Source organism: Anopheles moucheti, chromosome 3, assembly GCF_943734755.1.
Source record: "Anopheles moucheti chromosome 3, idAnoMoucSN_F20_07, whole genome shotgun sequence".
In the NCBI taxonomy this organism is placed as follows: Eukaryota; Metazoa; Arthropoda; class Insecta; order Diptera; family Culicidae; genus Anopheles; species Anopheles moucheti.
The window spans coordinates 13,406,806-13,419,592 of record NC_069141.1 but is presented as its reverse complement, the minus strand read 5'-3'; the positions used below and the strand labels follow the sequence as shown (position 1 = coordinate 13,419,592).

At 44.4% G+C, this 12,787-nt stretch overlaps 2 protein-coding genes across 4 annotated transcripts; both read left to right on the top strand.

Moving 5' to 3' along the window:
- The first annotated feature begins 4,793 nt into the window (after nucleotides 1-4,793).
- Nucleotides 4,794-5,680, top strand: LOC128303161 (ATP synthase subunit delta, mitochondrial). The gene is made up of 2 exons (XM_053040025.1): nucleotides 4,794-5,441; nucleotides 5,521-5,680. Exon 1 carries the CDS (start codon nucleotides 4,899-4,901, stop codon nucleotides 5,379-5,381), a length of 483 nt encoding a protein of 160 aa, XP_052895985.1. The 5' UTR covers nucleotides 4,794-4,898; the 3' UTR covers nucleotides 5,382-5,441; nucleotides 5,521-5,680.
- Nucleotides 5,681-6,947: 1,267 nt separating this feature from the next.
- LOC128302055 (diacylglycerol O-acyltransferase 1) lies at nucleotides 6,948-12,784 on the top strand. 3 transcript variants are annotated; one of them, XM_053038772.1, is made up of 9 exons: nucleotides 7,219-7,571; nucleotides 9,544-9,767; nucleotides 10,475-10,603; nucleotides 10,670-10,761; nucleotides 10,841-11,002; nucleotides 11,225-11,374; nucleotides 11,449-11,795; nucleotides 11,881-12,047; nucleotides 12,270-12,784. In XM_053038772.1, the coding sequence occupies exons 2-9, from the start codon at nucleotides 9,640-9,642 to the stop codon at nucleotides 12,589-12,591; spliced, it is 1,497 nt and encodes a 498-aa protein (XP_052894732.1). In that variant the 5' UTR covers nucleotides 7,219-7,571; nucleotides 9,544-9,639; the 3' UTR covers nucleotides 12,592-12,784. The 3 variants fall into 3 exon arrangements, with proteins under 3 accessions (XP_052894731.1, XP_052894730.1, XP_052894732.1); XM_053038771.1 differs by lacking the exon at nucleotides 7,219-7,571 and adding an exon at nucleotides 6,948-7,087 and having other exon boundaries at nucleotides 10,475-10,761; XM_053038770.1 differs by having other exon boundaries at nucleotides 7,214-7,571; nucleotides 10,475-10,761.
- Nucleotides 12,785-12,787: the final 3 nt, after the last annotated feature.

Genomic DNA, 12,787 nt, shown 5'->3' with positions numbered 1-12,787 from the left:
TCATTTTTCAAGATAATCAACAATTACACTTATACGATTATGTCGCTGATCGCCACTCTACTGCATTCTGGTCCTTTATCTCCTGATCCTTTATTTATTTAATAAATTCATTTTAGTCCAACTACATTTATTATCAGCGAATGAGTGAAAGACGTTCTTGATTAAACTAATAAAAAAAGTTGATGTAAAAAAATGTAAATTATGGAGAAATTAGACTTTCAAAGTAAAAAATGTAAAAACTACCCCTATCTAGCCTTTTTTTTTAATTTAGAAGTAAATAACATTATTTAACATATTTTCATATATTTTCATATATTATATTATAGAGAGGATATAATATTTTTTTCACATAGGGCGCCTTTGTTGTTCCCAGTTCACTAGGTACTAGGCGCCCCCATTAGTAATTTTATTTATTATTGTTAATCTGTAGATAAAAACCAATGAAATTTTGTGCATAAATTTAACATAGGAATTATCCCATTTTCTTCTAATAATGCCTGACTTAAGGCGATTAATTTATATAATGGACTTCAAGTTCTAGAATAGAATAAAAATGAAGATTATGTATCGTTTTCTACTTAAATTATGAGTAATTTTTTTTTGAATTCGACATTCGGAAGACTTCAATTTTCTCTTCAAATCCGATTTAATATGAACGATGATGCAGATGGCCTGTTAATCTAACAAGCGGTTGCGTGGTGTATCAGCTATGGGCAAATAAAGTCAGAGAAAACCATAAATGGTTGGTCTAGACTTCTTGAGGATGGCCCTAAAAGAAGGAAGAATCTTATGGTAGGGTCACACTCAGGATTCATCTACAAATTCAGTTTTAAAGCTTATGTTATTTCTTAATTCGTAGTCCTAGAAAAGGTTAGGAGACTTTATATACAAAAATTGTCTCATGTCCTCAAGGATCCAAAAGAACACCATTTCCCAGTGCCGTGAGTTCTATTTTAATGGATCCAGACGAAAGCAATTTACTTTGTTTTGACCGTCGCCGACGTCTACAAGCCACTCCAATCTGTCCATTCTCTATCCAATCTGCCCAACCAAATCTAAATTCTCTCTGTATCACTTTTTCTTTACAGATGAATGGAAATTTTGGACCATGTTCAAATGACTAGCAGGGTGTATGAAAAGAGGATCCTCCTAACAACATCACAAACTAATGACAGAACGTGCGAATGGTAAGAGTCCTTTTAATGTTTCAATGGAAATTAATATAATTCAATTGCCTGTAAACTAGCTGCACTATGAAGGCCATAAAAATAGCTTTAAAAAGCTTAATGTATTTTGGGAAAATGGACAAATATGATGTGATTTTGGTGGTAGTACAGTCCACATTCGGTTAGTAAGTGCGTAGTTTTAAACCGTTTAATAAATAGAAACCTTCCTAGGGACAGCTGTGACCAGATGACCAGCTAATCGACCAAAATCCACAACTAATTGTAGCACAACACATTTTTGGCGCAACGCACACATCAGTTGCATTTTCGCAACGCTAACCCGGATGCGGGGGGCCGGCAGCGATAGATAATGCAAATAAAGTGACACAGTGATTTGATCGCTTTCACGCGTCCGTCCCGACCGGACCGGAAATAAATCGTTTCGACTTCCCGGAGAGTTTAACGCCGGGTTCCGCCGTCTACCGTAATCGCTAATCGTCAACCCAAATCATCCGAAACAGTCGAGATGAGTCGACAAAACCCGGCAATGTTTATATTTTTTTTATATAACTTCCTCAAACAGAACCGTAGTGCCGGTAAAGCATCGTTTGCGTCCGGTGCGGACATTTTGGGACCAGTCCAGAGCCGGATGCTGGATAGCGTATGTTTGGATTGATTATATTTTAATAATAATTGCACTTATCAGATCACAATCAGCGGACTGACGGTTAGTACTAACGCTGTACGCTTAAAGCGCGCGTATGAAAACGTTTGATTTTGCAATAAAACGACATGATTGTCCGCGAAAACAAAAGGCGACGACTGCTGGACGACATTCGGAGTTCCCGTCATCATCATCATCATCATCATCGTCGTCCTGACGTGTGAAATCGTTTCCAAGTGCATAATTCTATAATCGAACGGAAGGACACTAATTTGCTAATGTTGCGGCAGATTATTTCCCGCGCATCGACGCCTAGCACGGAACAGTAAACGCGGAAACGCGCGTGCTTTTAAGGAAATTAGCGGCACACCATGCGTAACTTGATTGATTATACTAATTGATTGATAGCGGAATGGAGAAGACCACCAATGTTTTTAGTGAATAGTAGCGGTTCAAGTTTATCAAACCCGCTTCGGTTGTGTAGCTTCGTACGTAACAATCCGTTTACGAGGCGGGACATATAAAACTGTCACACCATCAACAACTTCATCGTTCGCAGCGTTCATCGTACTCTGTTTGAGATGGTGAAAGCACCCTCCCCTTTCGAATCATTCGGAGAGCATGAAAACGAAAGCTGTTAACGTTAATGGGGGGGCAATAATGAAGACGATGATGGAGACCGTTTACCACCGGAATAGTTACACTCACATACCAAACAGTGACCCCCAATGTCTCAGACAATGAAAAGGATCTCCCATCACCCATCACCCAATGTTGCAGCTGTATTGCCGCCATAGCTACATTTACCACATCAATCTGTCGGCTTGGTAATCTGCAAACATTTATCTTAGCCCTGGAAGATGTCCTTCCCCCACCACCATTCGGTGGAGCTGCTGTTGGATCCTCGTTTTTTTGGGAAGTGTGAAGAATAGTAGCCTCATTAGTGACGAGCCCCACAACTAAAGGGACCGGCGGCACCCCTTTCCCCCTTTCGGTAACTTAATCGTGAAAATGATCATCCATATTTCACAACAAAATTCACCAACACGGGCCCCCCCCCACCCCCCATCCGGGGCGTTCCTACCAGCAGCGAGTCAATTATTTCATTCGACCACTTAAAATGTGGTCTCCACAACCGGTTTTTGTGTGCGTTTGCCGCCCTAATTAATTGCACACTGCCCCACAATGTGCAACCGTGCGGTTGGATTCTATTGTGTGATGGCGTATGATGGTGCCCCCCCCCATCCGCCATGCCGCGTGCCAGCTACTTTTTTGCGTTGCCGCTAGGATGGGATGTTTTGAAAAGAAAATTTTGCTACCCAATTTACATTGCCGGTAGTGGGAGCTCATGTGCTTCAAACTCTCTGCCTCATCATCATCATCATCATTTATAATAGAGTGACCACGAATGGGAAGCGCTAATTGGCAGCGGTGGTTTACCGGGTTCATGGAAAGGCCACCGGAGCCAAAATGGTACAGTGGAAATTAACGATGTAATAAAATATATATGATATCGTATCCCCTGCTCGGCCTTGCCGGTGTCTCCCTTACCTGGTTCTTCCGACAACTCCATTTTCCAGATTTGTACCTCACCGGAGAACGGAGTGCGGGAGATGCAACCATCGTGCTGCATTATTGCCTACCATCCTAGTCGTTGGGTAGGCGTTTTGTGCAATCAATGCAACCAGTTACATCGCCACACCCCAACCGACGCCTTCCATCCCACGGCCGGATGGTCCAAAACTTCCCCAAGGCTGCCCGGGGAATTGCAGTTTGCTGATTTGCCGCTACCGAAAGCGAAATCATAATTAGTTTAATTATTTCACATTAATAACAACAGTCGGTCGTGTGTTGTTACGGGCAGCGCCTGGCAGCACGGAAGGGTGGAAATGCATACGCGTGAAACATCAGCAAAGCATCGGCGTGCTTATTTTTGGTAGTCGTGGCCCGCTTGTTTGACGAAACCGCACCGGTGCAGGTGATCCTGTTTGATTTTCGGCGTGTGAAATACGCGTTTGATTGCGTATGAGTTGAGGTGTTGTGTTTCGGGACTGGGCGGGTGGATGTGGTTTTTGGGGAAAGCGAGGTAACTACGCGCTTAAAACTGACCCCATGCATATCGACGCTTTTCTTTCTAATTAAATGTAAACTTTGGGTAAATACTTTCCTACATCCCCTACATATTATTAGAATTTACTGGACACGCTAAGTTTAGAACCGTCAGCCTGTAGTGTAATAAAACATCCGACAGCAGTTAGGCTGTTGGTGCACGTTGTTTATGCTCATTTGATGCATATTTGTGTAAAACCCACGGTACTTTGAGTCGTTTATATCCCTTTTGTTATTCATTAGAAACATCAAAACATTCCAAAATATCGTACAGGGATGTAACTGAGCCAGGACCTTCGGTTGAATTATTTTTGTGCACCTGTGCATTTTGGTTTAAACTTGTTTACTGTGCTATAAAAAGCTCTATAACTTCGTTCTTTTCCGGCTGTGCTTTTTAAGGGGTTGTTTCAGCAGAATCGTGTAGATTTTGAGCTTTTATTCCCAGAAAAAAAGGCAAATCAATTTTCATTTCCATAAGTCCTGAATAAATCAGAATATTACGTAGTTATGTGCTAAAAAAGAATTCGGAACAAAAATTCAAATGTTCTGTAGAACCCATTGTAGCACAGTTCTGGAGTTGATGACAGCTTCGGAAAAGCACATTGGGATATAATCATTCAAACACATCTAATTTATAATGTTTACGTTGTGTAAATGTTCAGATTTGATTTGATGTGATTTATTTTTGCTCAACGACATCTCAATTAAACTATGGTTTAGGAAATACCTGAAATTTCCAAAAGAAAACGATAAAATGATTATTTTTGCAAATATACTTTTGTCCAGCAGAATGCACTTTTCTAACCCGCTGTTTGACAGCCGCCGAACTGTCAAAAATCGTTATGAAACAGTTGTTGACGTTAAGAGCACCTTGTTCGCGTAACAATTTTCACCTCGGGACCGTAGTGTTTTTCTGCGTGTGAAAAAGTTAATTTCCCGGCCAATTTACCCACAGCAAAATGTCGTTCGCCCTGCGTAGCGCTCGTTTGGCCGCCCTGGCACGCCCCTCGATCCGTATGGTTCAGTCCCGCGGCTACGCCGACGAGATGGCCTTCACGCTGGCTGCGGCGAACAAGGTATTCTACGACAGCGCCAACATCCGGCAGGTCGATGTGCCGTCGTTTAGCGGTGCGTTCGGTATCCTGCCGAAGCACGTCCCCACGCTGGCCGTCCTGAAGCCGGGTGTCGTCACCGTGTACGAGAACGATGGTGCGGTGAAGAAAATTTTCGTCTCCAGCGGTACCGTCACCGTGAACGAGGATGCTTCGGTACAGGTGCTGGCGGAAGAAGCACACCCAGTGGAAGATCTTGATTCGTCTGCCTGCCGGGAACTGCTTTCCAACGCCCAGACCCAGCTGTCCTCCGCCTCGGGTGATACGGATCGTGCCGAAGCCGCCATAGCCCTGGAAGTCGCGGAAGCGCTTGTAAAGGCTTCCGAATAAACTGCCTGATAAAAAAATCCCTCTGCTCTGGTCCTGGTGGCAGGACGTGTACAACAAATGGTAAGTGCCAAAACGATACCGAATTGTATTTAAGCCCAATGAACATATGCACTAAATTAATCTGTTTGTTTTGATACAGTAAAATCCGCGGAACATGGAGCCGAAACGACCGAGAATAGATGGACGCCGGGAATATCGGATGCACTGCAATATGCGTTCTAGCGTTTGTGGTTAACGACATCAATTTGGCGAATAAAATAGAGTTGTTCCTTTAAACAATATCATTTACTTAGGGTAAACACGCGTGTTCGCCTTTGCCAAAGGAACACTTTGGGAATAATTCTACGTAAACGTATTACGAAAGAAAATTATCTCACAGCGGAGGAGCGCTAGCGACCGGTAAACGAACCGGTTGCACGCAAGTCGAACATATAGCATGCAATGTTTGTGTGCAATTGTGGCAAGTTGTACGAAAGTTACAGAATTTACAAGTGATGTTCACGAATTACTACAGTCGTTTTATTATTTTTTAAAAGAAATTAGCGGTCGAATGCTTGTCTAACACAATTATTCAACAATAGGCGTTTGTCTCCTGCAACCAAAAACCTGAGTACATTGAGGGAGTGCACTTTTGCAATTGCCGTTTTAGAATGACGGCGGCTATGTAATATCCTGAATATGAGCTAGTTCAACCAACCTGGAATTCGACTAACGACCAATTCATGTAAGTTCACATTCTTCACTTCAAACTAATCTTGTTTTTCTAAATCAAGCTTTTGGCATTTTCTATTTCCAAAGGCACGTGTATGTCATCGCCAAAAAACGGCCTATTTAAACACCTAGGCTACGTGCTATTTCCATCGCACCAGGCACATGGAGCTCTGAACGAACAACTGACACCCCATCGTATCTCCCGGGCTGTGTCGTAATCATGGTGGCAAGTATGGAAAGTAGTTGTGAAGGCGCCAAGTAGCCGTAGCGCAACAATTGTGTTGGTGGAACCAGGGTTATATCCGATTAACAACAAAAACCCTTCACCCTGCTCCTGGTGGCACCTGCTTGCTATTGGCGTGTACGAGCCGCCGAAAGCATTACGCGCAAAATGGGAGTTTACAGTGATGTACAAGATTATGAGAAAAGAAGCTTTCATAGGTTTTAGAAGTATCTAAGTAAATTGAGGCATATCATTATAGAATGGCATCAAGAAGGGAATTGGAATTTGTTCTGTTCAACAAGAGATTATTGGAAGCATATTCCAGCAGCACGCTCTGTTCTGTAAATTACACTAGCGATATCTACGATCCACAGGTCAATAAGTTGATTAAGGTAGTTGTATAAGTTAATTATTATTGTAAGCTATCTTATAAATATTTTAAGAGTAGTTAGGTCCCAATACTGCATAAAGTTCAGGGAATTATGGACATTGGTCCACGTTTAGTAGAGCCATGTGCACCCGAACAGCTAGTCGCCGTGCCGGCCCCATAGTGTGTTCTCCCCACCATCACGAACATTCACATTGAACCGCGTTCGAATGACACGCGTTCTCGCGGGGCACGCAGTTCGGTTCTACAAGGCGCGTCGCATGGAACGCCTGCATGTGATAATAATGTGCACTGATCGCTTCAAATTTAATCAGTAAAAGAAGCTCAAGTTCCTTAACTGCTGTTCCGCGACTGTTACAGTGTGCGTGTGTTACTGTGAAAAAGGTACACAATCATACGCGGGAGGGTTTCCATGTCTCGGTCCGGCCAAATGTGCGTGCCCGAGTACCGGCATCACGGCTGTTTTTCGGCGTTTATTTTGGTTTGCGGAGCTCTTGTTTTGTTTTTCTGTATGTGTGTGTGTGTGTTGTGACTTCAACCTTAGGGCCATCCCTTTCCGGGGTGCCTCGTACGTTTGCTGATAAGATTTGTTGCGCGAGACAAGCAGCGTCTCGTTGCTTAGCGTTTTGTTCGGCATTAGCGTGTGTTGCCCGTGCCTGTTCCTTGATCGCGACCAGCTGATAAAGCGAGGGTCGTCGAGGTAGAATGCCGGAATAACGAGATCGATTCATTGGTGGAAACACTCAGTGTTGCACTGGATGCAGAACGGTGCAGCAGTCCGCAGACGCACGACGTGAACGACTTAAACGTAGCAACAAAAAACACCGTATTTAGTGAACTTTGGAAGCATCTTCGTCGGGTCGTGAAGGTACGCGTATCGAAGACTTCCGGTGTAGAGTCTGGAATAGCGATTAAACAGAAACATGTGCAACTCGTAGCCCGCCAAACGGTGCCCCCTTATATAAGCAGCAAAGGAAATATTTGTGCGCAATTTTCTGCGCGCTTTCCAAAAGCGATTCTTCTTATCATGTTAAAAAAACCAAAAGGGTCAATAACATTCCCGCGTCCCATGATGGCGTGCGTTGCTTCTGGTTCCTGCGTATTTCACGATACGTTCGCTTAAAACACATGTGCTGGAACATTCGAAAAAAGCGACCAAATTCGGTACATATCCCTCATCAGCTTTAAGTACAAGTGTCCGGTAGCGGCCACATTATTGTTTTGTTTGTACACAGAGATCGTAAGTATGGCCTAAACGGATGAGAAAACCTGTTTTTGGCCAGCATGGCCTGTGTGTGTGTGTGTTTGTGTGCTTAGCCTTGGACCACGTGTGTGCGTTTAACCGGTGTGCGACGAGTCCAGGTGTGGTACGGCCGATACGATAATTAACAAGTGCAACCGGTACACATGAGGCAGGCGGGAGAAGGCTAAAGGTGTACACTGTCATAAGTGCGCCAAGGTTGATCGTCTGCGGAAACGAAAATGGAAGGCAAACGATCGAGAGAATGAAAAAAAAAAAACAACCGTTCCTAGTTTTGCTTCAAGTTTTTGGTGATGAAATTGTGTCTTGTAACAAATTCTCGAAGAATATCACACCACGTGCGTTACGGGCCAGTAGTTGCATCACACCAGATGCATATTCCAGCAGTTCGCAGTTCTTCTGCTGATACCCGGCAACGGGAAACAATTGAATTATGAGATTAAGATAATGGAGACCACCGCGCACTGGATGGCAATTGTCGGTTAAATAACGCGTACGATCCGTTGCATCATAGCGTGTTAGTTGCCACATTGACGTGCTTTTCCCCGCTGGGGGTGTCACTGTGGCGTGGGTCAAGTTCACAGTCGTCGCCACACGTGCATGGCGTGCCTGCACACAGCGTTAGAAGCAATCCATCCACCAACAAACCAGCCAACATCCCTGCTAGTAGAATACATTAACATCGACTGCAATTGGCAAGTTGTGACAGTACAGCAGACTCTTTTCTTAAGTTCAATACCCTTTGCTCTAGTTCTTGAGCGTTGGTTTCACTTGGAGATGGAGGGAATGAAGCAGGAACGATCTCTACTGCACGATGCATATTTGCAATGCATTTTAGCAATCTCGATGACCCCATTTAATCGTCATCAACAACATCATTCGCCGGCGACTTGTTTGGTTTGCTTATCATCGCGAGACAGTTGTTTGAGAAGACAATGATATGTGGCGGATAGGTCGTGGAATATCATTTGAAAATACCGTCCTTTATAATGGTTTACTACAGTGTTGCGCTTAAGGAATCATTTAAGAAGAAAGAAGATGCGTACAAATTTGAATTGCTGAAGAAAATCAGTACAGTTATGAGATTTTGGAGAGTAAATGAATCTCGTGAAGGATTCGTGAATGTTTCGAGAATACAAGAAACTCTGGAGACTCATTGAACTCTTGCTTTAGATCTGTAAAATAGAGATCCCGTTTAAAAAGTCATTCAGAGTCTTAGATTTGATTAGCTCAGATGAGTTACGATGAACCCACGTCTTAGAATTTACACTCTAACATCCGATTTTGATGGGAAATTACGAAAACGCCTTATAAAAATGGAGTTCTCAAGAGAACCGATCACCTCTAGCTAAGCGTTCGATGCGATAATAAGGATAAATTTAAAGTCAGCATGATAAGAGCAAAGCGCCTACGCCATCATTGCTAATCCCTCGATATCGACGTACGACCACACGGCGCACTGCTGCCGAGTTTTATGAGTGCCTCTACGATAAGAAATGCCTTTAAAATGCCTCTAATATCCGTGTTATCAACCACCCAGCCAGCTAGTTACCAACGAGTTCTGTCATTTCTTTTCCAGCGTTTCCATCTGCACGAGGCGCAAGTTGCGTCGTAACTACCCTGTAAATCGAGACCGCACCAAAGACACACCCAGCCCACACCATAGCCAACAGACATGTCGGGCGAAACACATGCAGCCGGGGAGGAAAACAAGGTCCGGTACCGGCGAACGCAAAGTGTTACCCGGGCAGAAGAGATTACCAAAAAGGAATCGGAACAGCGCAAATCACAACCGGATAAACCGTGAGTAAACAACTGTGCACGCGGCAGAACGGGAAGCAACCCGGCTCGTGTTCTGGGAGATTCAGATGTGATTCATGCTCTGGTTTTGTCTTGTGCTATGCGACAAATACGCAGCTTCTGCGAACATGTAGCTTGAACTTTGGAAGCCAGCAAAGACGCTGGAAGCGAATTCGCTGTCTCATGCTGTTCTGCTGACCTTTCATTGTCGGTGGTTTGCACTCTCGAGGTAACGGGTCAGATCTATCCGCCCCGCATAGGATTTGTTCACTGGGTCAAGGGAGTTCACCCCGTTATCACCAGGCAGATGTGTTTGTATAACTAATTTGTGCGGTTTACGTGATCATGCACGTAACGCAGGAACTACCCAGACTTTGGCAATGATACGTCAGATCCGATCGATAGCCATGAATGATCGACCAAACTGCACACGCAATTAAACGACTCGTTAATTAATTACACCATGTAAGATGATTGCTACAATTTAAAGACGGTATAAGGGCCTTCCATTCCACTGCCCCTTGAGACAATTCGGGACACATATTCCTCAAAATTCAAACTGTTTTACTGTGGCCTTCCAAGAAAGCATAACCAAGCATGTTTCCCACCGGACACAGGAACGAAATGGAACATGCCCTCTAATAGCCCTAATGGCCCTTTGTCACCATGTAAAGTTTTCTTGGAAATTCTAACCTGTTTTGTTTTTGCAGATGCCACCGACCACGAGATTCGCTGTTCTCCTGGAGCTCCGGTTTCGACAACTTCACCGGTCTAGTCAATTGGGGTTTTCTGTTGCTCACGATGGGAGGCATTCGGTTGGTGCTAGAAAACTTTATCAAGTACGTACTGGCACTGATGCCACCCGATTATGTTCATTTCTTAACGGTTGTGTTCGATCTCGTCAGATACGGTATACGCGTTGATCCGGTACAGTGGTTTACGGTACTCACCGGGAAGGGTGAAGGTGAAGGTTATCCCTCGCTGCTGCTCGTGAGCTGTAAGTATCGAGACGGTATGGTTGTTGTGCGTGGCTTAATTCTTCTAATGTAACCGTCACGTAATCCTTTCACAAACAGACGCGCTAGTTCCGGTGATGATCTGCCTGATGATGGAACGATCGCTAGCGAGCGACATCATACCCGAAAGTGCCGGAATGGCTGTACACATCATCAACATCATCGTGCTGGTGCTGATCCCGATGGTTGTGATACACGTGAAGGGACATATATTTAGCTTAGGTAAGCGTCACGCCAACCACTGCCATTGCTAAGCGCTGAGCGGGTTTGCGGTGTGAATGGAACGATTTTAATTGCCGCTTGTGCAACAACTTAATTCCCGACCGAGTAGTGGGCTGTAACAATGCGACCCCGCCAAGGTGTTGACCTTGAACTTTTAGAACTAGTGCGTCATGCTGCAATTAGCGGTTGTAATCAGCTCATGTTTTCTCGTCTTTGCCACAGTGGGAGCTATGACGGTATGTTTCATCTATTGCATACTGTTTCTGAAGCTTTGGAGCTACGTTCAGGTGAATTTGTGGTGTCGCACGGAGAAGAAACTGCACCGACACAGTCGTTCCGGTCGACGACAAAGCATTACGATAGCTCAGTTGCGTAAGTAACGCCCCTTGAGGCACGCAGCTTCAATACACAGGACACCATCTTACATTGCACTAATTTCCGCACAGAAAATGGACGAGATCAGGAAGCGGAACGCACCGCGAACGGTAGCGCGACCGGTTATTGCAACGATAAGGACAAAGTACCGTCGTTGGTACACTACCCGGACAATCTGCATCCGGTCGATTTGTTCTACTTCCTGCTAGCACCCACGCTCTGCTACGAGCTCAACTTCCCCAAGACGAACCGGATCCGGAAGCGGTTCCTCATCAAGCGCATGCTGGAGGTGGTGATCGGTATCCACATCGTGATGGGATTGTTCCAGCAGTGGATGATCCCGTCGGTGCGTAACTCGCTCGTACCGTTTTCCAACATGGATCTCACCAAAACGGCCGAACGACTGCTGAAGCTTGCCGTAAGCGAAAAAAAAAACCCTTGGTTTTACGAACGACGGTCGACTCAGTTTCGAAGCTAATTGACACCTTTTTGTTTGCGTGCAGATTCCAAACCATCTGATGTGGTTGTGCTTCTTCTACCTGACGTTCCATTCCTTCCTGAACCTGATGGGTGAGCTGCTACACTTTGCGGATCGTAATTTCTACAGCGACTGGTGGAACGCGAACAATATTGACACGTTCTGGCGCACCTGGAACATGCCCGTGCATAAGTCAGTATAATAAGCACTATATCTGATTCGGATTATTGAATCTTTAAATCGAATCGCTCTGAATCTAACAGAATGGAGATCATGAGAGATTCATAGATCTTTTTAGAGTTGAATCATTATTCAAATGACTTTTCCCAAAAGATTCATTATGAATGAATATGACTTTTCATCAATAGTTACCCTTGGCAATGATCCTGGTCTCTTATCTCTCCCGCTCTTTAGATGGTGCGTTCGCCATCTGTACATACCGGTGGTGGAGTTAGGCTACTCCAAGGTAGCCGCTTCGGTGATCGTGTTCTTCTTCAGTGCCTTCTTTCACGAGTATCTCGTCAGCGTGCCACTGAAAACGTTTAAGGTGTGGGCCTTCACCGGCATGATGGCGCAGATACCGCTATCATTCATCGCCAAGTATATGGAAACGAACTACGGGCCTCGGTGGGGTAATATGCTCGTGTGGGCTTCGATTATCCTTGGACAACCGTTGGCCATCATGATGTACTACCACGACTACGTCATTACCAACTACAACGATGTGCTGGTGTAGAACCGTGGTGCCAAAAAAAAAAATAGAAGGATCACATTCCAAACACATCACATCACCTCCATTCACAGACTGGCCATTTGTAGACATTCAGGAATGTATCTTGTTACAATTTTCTTTTGTTTCTTTTGTCCTTTTTTATAATAAAATTGTGTTTTGTTTTCTTCTGTCCTGTGCGCGAACAAAACTGAGAACCGAA

Excerpts from the sequence above, each read along its gene's own strand:
- LOC128303161 (XM_053040025.1), top strand. The coding sequence starts at position 4,899 with ATGTCGTTCGCCCTGCGTAGCGCTCGTTTGGCCGCCCTGGCACGCCCC.
- LOC128302055 (XM_053038771.1), top strand. The coding sequence starts at position 9,640 with ATGTCGGGCGAAACACATGCAGCCGGGGAGGAAAACAAGGTCCGGTAC. Across the intron at positions 9,768-10,474 it reads AAATCACAACCGGATAAACC|ATGCCACCGACCACGAGATT; the intron begins GTGAGTAAACAA and ends TTGTTTTTGCAG. Across the intron at positions 11,003-11,224 it reads GGGACATATATTTAGCTTAG|TGGGAGCTATGACGGTATGT; the intron begins GTAAGCGTCACG and ends TCTTTGCCACAG.